The 5,614-nt window shown below is 56.2% G+C and overlaps 1 protein-coding gene across 1 annotated transcript in view; it reads right to left on the bottom strand.

Moving 5' to 3' along the window:
• The window catches only part of LOC119848098, a 63,382-nt gene that overhangs the window by 2,008 nt on the left and 55,760 nt on the right, over positions 1 to 5,614 (bottom strand). The window contains exon 6 of the mRNA XM_043502290.1: positions 984 to 1,270. Coding sequence (XP_043358225.1) covers positions 984 to 1,270 — 287 coding nt within the window. The remainder of the gene's footprint in view (positions 1 to 983; positions 1,271 to 5,614) is intronic.

Here is a 5,614-nt window from a genome sequence, read left to right as displayed (position 1 = left end):
CTGCCGAAGAGACAGGTAGGTTGTGAAAGGCCCTACACTTGGGTTCTCTCGCATGGCTTCGGATGCAGGGGCTGGGAGCCAGGACTCCTGGGTTCTATCCCTGACTCTGGGAAGGGAGTGGGATCTGGTAGGTTAGAGCAGGCAGGGGCTGGGAGCCAGGACTCATTAACTGGGCCACTATTGAGGTCCCAGACTCAGTTGCATGCTGGGATGATCTGGACCTCCACTCCCCCATTACCCATGTGCTAACTAAACTAATGGGTGTGTGTGTGTGTGTGTGTGTGTGTGTGTGTGTGTGTGTGTACGCCTGTGCATGTCTCTGCTGGAAGGAATGAGTGTGTGTGTGAGACGGCTCCCTCCACCCCCGTCCCTCATTCTGACCCCTGCTCACTTAGTGACGTTAATAGGCGCAGTTGCATTGACCGCAGGTCCCCCTCCTAGCTTCGTTCCCAAACAACCAGCTGGGCCCAACGTGTCCATCCTAATGCGTCAATTTCCCAGCCCCATGGTGGTGAGAGCTCAGCTGTGTGCTGTGCCAGCGGGGGGCCTGGGAGGGCCGGCGTCGCTTGGCACTGGGCGAGGAGCCAGCTCCCCAGGCCCCCTACCCCTGTGGGGGGTGGTTAGGGCTTGAGCATGGCTGCTGCGCGATCATTGCTCCAGCCAGCTGCTGGGGCCCAGACCCCTGTGCCAGCTAGAGTTGGGGGCAGAGTGAGGGAAGGGGAGGGGAGGAAGTGAGATGGGTGAATTGGAGTCAGGACTCCTGGGTTCTATCCCCAGTTCTGGGAGGGGAGTGGGGTCTAGTGGTCAGAATGAGGGGGGTTAGGAGCCAGGATTCCTGGGTTCTATCCCTGGCTCTGGGTGGGTTTAAGGTTGCCAACATTGTATTTCAAAAACAAGGGGCTATTTTCTTAGCCCCCCCGCCCCACCCACTCCCGATATTGTTCCTATTAACGATAATCATAACAACCCTGAGCAGGACTCACCTACATTCACCAGGGGGGTTTTCTTGCTGCTTTTTGCAGAACTCAGCAAGTCCCGAGCTTCTTGCAGGGAGATGGAAAACCAAGGGGCGCCCCTTGTAATAAGGGACAGTTGGCAGCCCTGCCAGCGGGTCAGAGCAAGGGGGGCCCTGGGAGCCAGGACTCCTGGGTTCTCTTCCTGCTTCTGCGACTGATTCTCTGGAGGAGCACCTGTCGCTCTTTCCTCGTCTCTTGCGTTTACACCTCTCTATAAATACTGTCGCCCAGGACCCTCCCCCCCGCTCTAACCACTAGATCCCCCTCCCTGCCCAGAACAGTGGAGGAGTCCTGGCTCCTACCCCCCTCCCCAACCACTAGACCCCACTCCACTCCCACAGCTGGGGCTAGAACCCAGGTGTCCTGGCTCCAAGCCCCCTGCTCCCAGCCCTAGACTCCCCTCCTCCCAGCCACGAACAGAACGTACCTTCCCTCCCCTGCAGGTTGCCACCGCCCCGTGGTGGGACCCGTTCACCTGTCGCCCCCCCCACGCCCCCGCAATGTTCCCAGACATACTGTACAGCTGTAGCCAGAGCAACGGCATCCATCCTCAAGGTCTCAGCTACAGAGAAGGCGGGGAACGGGGGGGGGGGGGGAAGAGCCCAGCCCTGGCTGTGAATAGAACCCAGGAGTCCAGACTACTCTTCCCACCCCCCCTCTACCCACTAGACCCTACTTGTCTCCCAAGAGCCCTGCCTCCCAGCCCCCGGCCCCATATCTACTAGATACCTCTAGATACCACTCCCCTCCCAGAGCCGGGGTGGAAGGAACCCAGGAGTCCTGGCTCCCAGCCCCCCTGCTCTAACCCATGAAATCCCAGTTCCCCCCCACCCCAATTCCCCACAGCAAAAGCAAAATCACTCACCAGAGGTTAGAGTTGGCGAGGGGGGTGGGCTGAGAGCCAGGTCTCCTGGGTTCTATCCCTGGCCATGGGAGGGGAGTGGGTCTAGAGGGTAGAACAAAGGACGGGCTGGGAGCCAGGACTCTTGCTTCTCCTGTGCCTCAGTTTCCCCATCTGTCTGAGTCGGGTAGCGCTGGTTTCCCGGGGGATGGGGGCATAGGTGCTGGAACTAGGGGTGCTGGGGGGACTGCAGCACCCTCTGGCTTGAAGTGGTTTCCATTTGCAGTTTGGGTCAAGAGCTCTCAGCCCCCTCCCATACAGATTGTTCCACGAGCCCGAGGGGCAGGGGGTTCACCCTGTCTGGTAAGAGTCCAGAGGCCGCGGGGATGGGCGCCAGGCTGCCCGGCCCCTGTGCAGGGAGCGGGGCGCGACTCACCCGGCTGCTGCCACGTCCCGGGGGGCCGCCGGGCGGGTGCGGATCTGAGTCCGCTGCGAAGGAAGCCGGGCTGGGCGTGTGTGGCTGGGGGGAAGAGAGAGAGACTCTGTCTGTGTGTGTGTGTGTGTCCCTGCTGCCCCATGCTGGAGGGGCTGAGCTCTGCTCTCTGTGTGTGTGTGTGTGTGTGTGTGTGTGTGTGTCCCGTGCTGGAGGGGACGAGCCCTGCTCTGTGTGTGTGTGTGTGTGTGTCCCATGCTGGAGGGGACGAGCCCTGCTGTCTGTGTCACAGCCTCTCTTCCCCAGCCTTTCTAACTCCAGTTTGTGGTACTTTTCAGCTTTTCAGCCCCCCAGACAGTGTGCAGGGGAAGGAAGGGGTCATCTCTGGTGCCAGGCCTCCCCCCGTGGGCACTCCCAATCGGTATGCAAAAGCACACACAGGTATCACAGCAACGCTCAGTAGGGACACACACATACACACACACACACACACACACACACGCAGAGCAGGGCTCATCCCCTCAAGCAGGGGACAGCAAGGTCACACACACACACACACATATCCTTGTTAGATGAGGTAACTGAGTCACAGAGAGGGGACAGAACCCAGGAGTTATGCCTTTCCCCTCTAGCCCCCTGGTCTCACCTCGCCTCCCCGAATCAGAAATAGAATCCAGGGGTCCTGGCCCTCAATCCAGAACTCACAAGATTGTGGAGCAGGTAATAGGACATGGGTCCTTTCCACTCTAGGGGGCACAGGCTCTGGTCTGGCCCTAGGGCAGAGGGCTGACTGGCTCGGGGGAAGGAGTGCCTCCCACGACTTGTTAGCATGGAGTCTTCTGTGCTCTGCAGAATGGACTAATGGTTAGAGCAGGGTGTGGGGGGAAACCAGGACTCCTGGGTTCTATCCCCAGCTCTGGGAGGGGTGTGGTGGATTAGAGCAGGAAAATAGGAAGTCAGGACTCCTGGGTTCTAGCTCTTGCTCTGGGAGGAGAGTGGGATGTAGAGGGTTAAAGCAGGGGGCTGGGAAGTCAAGACTCCTGGGTTCTAACCCCCGTTCTGGGACGGAGGGAGTTCAAGCATCATAAAGTGGGAATTTCACATCTGATTGACTTGAAACGAGACAGAGAAATTCACCGTCTGTCACAGACCTTGCATAATTGTATCCCTCTGCATTGAGTCCCACAGGTTAACCTAATAATGCCAGTGACAGGGAGTCCCACAGGTTAACCCACCGGTACCCAGCAGCAGGGAGTCGCACAGGTTTTCCTTGGTGATAACAAATGTCTGTGATTTCCAGCAGGGCTTAGAATGGAAATGGCTCGTCAGCCCCACCTAGGGGGTCTCTGCCCATCTCTCGCCTCCCATGGGTAGCGGGGCCGATGGGAACACAGAGACAGTGCCGAGAGAGACCTGGCGGAGAGAAATGTGAGTATTTGCTCAGCAAATGGTCCCGTGTGTCTGTTCCGCTCTCGCGTCCGTGTGTTCACTTCACTTCCTTTATCTCTGAATCATCACCATGCACCCAAGGCTGCTCTGCCTACCTAGACAATGCAAACCACAAATGGAAACAACAATTCACTGTCTGCCTTAGTAGAAAAAGCCCCCTGAGACTGGCTGGCTGTATACCAGGCTCAGGCTGTAGCCCGGACCGACCAGTCGGGCACAGAGGGCCAAGGATGCACAGAAATATGGGGTCCAGTGCTACCCCCTGGGCAAATATCAACACCACCCGTCGCCCCTCAGAGGGAGCCACCTGTCCAAAGGGACTAGAGCTTCAACAGGGCTCTCAGAGGCACGTGCCCCAGAGGCACGGTCACAGGGGCTGGCATGGTCACGGGCTGGCATGAGTGCGGCCGGGCTGATGGCCCAGGGTTGGACGTGAGTGTGCAGAGAGCAAAGGGCTGTTGGATTCAGGGGGCCGCTTGCAACCAGGTCCTGCAGATGCTGAGCTCAGAACTGCCCAAGGCCTGGGAGCCTAAGTCCTCCCACAGCAGATCTGCTAAGAGCGCTTCTGCCGCTGCTGCAGAGAAACCTCTTCCTGTCAGAGCAAATGATTCCAAGTGCTCTGAAATCCACGCGCCTGCTCGGCTTGCCTTGAAATTGGCCGTCTCTGAGCAAGGCCCGGGGCAGAGTGATTGGGGCAGGTTCAGAGGGTGGTGATCCGGGGCCCTCAGTTAAAACCACATGAAAAGGAGCTGTTCTTAAATTCTTCACACCATTCTGAAAACCAGTTGCAGACTCGCATTGACTTGGAAAGTGGCACCAAGCCGCAGGGGCTCTGCTGGAGTCTGCGGGGGTAAAGGGCGGTCATCTGATTGGTGGCATCATGAAATGCAGCCCCCTGAAGATGAGCTGCTGTTAATATTCACAAATTGCATTGATGCCCCCCATGCGGGGGGCAACTGTCTTGAAAACCAGCACTTAGCAACGGAGGTAGGAGTGATGCAAATTTGGGGTCCTTTGGTAGAGGGGTTCCCGTGATACAGCCCCCCCACTCCCCTGCACAAGCTGATTGAACATTTTCAGATGGTTATAATGTTCTCGGTGCAGAGCGAGGGGGAAAAAGCAAAGAGGCCAAATTTCAGGAAACAACAAGCCCAGACAGACCCTCAGCTCAGCTATGCAACAGGACCGAGGCTGGTGCAGCCGTACTGCAAAAGTGAGTCTGCTCCTCAAACTGGTCACACCTGTGTTTAATAGTAACTTTGCAAGTTACGGCTTCCACCGGAAATTGTGGGTGAGTAACATACATGTTGGGCTGACACGTGGAGGCTTAGAGACACGGCCACTGCTATTTCAATCTCAACATGGAGATGTTTGAGTTCTCGTCCCTATTATCAGCTTTGACCTGGTGTCTTCAGCCACAATGGGGCTGAATTGGGACCACAGATGGCATGTAAGTCCTGTGCCAATAACCAATTCTTCGGGTCTCTGGTTATTCCGGAAATTTTTTTTGGGGGGGCACTTATTTGGAGATGACCCCAAATGATTTTTTTGGCAAATGAAAAGGTGGGGGTGGGGAAGGTTTCTTTCAGTTGGAACAAAATGGGTTTTTTTGTGAGCTTGGATTTTACACATTTTAAATAAAAAATAAAATAATTGAAGCAGATTTCAAGATAAAGCCATTTCAAAAAAGAAAATGTCAGATTTCTGGTGGTTGAGAGAAACAATTTGGCAAACTTGATACTATTCACTAAATGTTTTGATGTTACTAAGTTTGCTCTAACTTCTAGAGATCACTACCCTCCCAGAGCTGGGGATGGAACAGAGGAGTCCTTGCTCTTAGCCCTCACACTCTACCCTGCTAGACCCCGCTCCCCT

The sequence above is a fragment of the Dermochelys coriacea genome, chromosome 24, assembly GCF_009764565.3.
Source record: "Dermochelys coriacea isolate rDerCor1 chromosome 24, rDerCor1.pri.v4, whole genome shotgun sequence".
NCBI lineage: Eukaryota > Metazoa > Chordata > Testudines > Dermochelyidae > Dermochelys > Dermochelys coriacea.
Note: the sequence above shows the minus strand (reverse complement) of the source record. Positions and strands in the feature narration are given on the sequence as shown.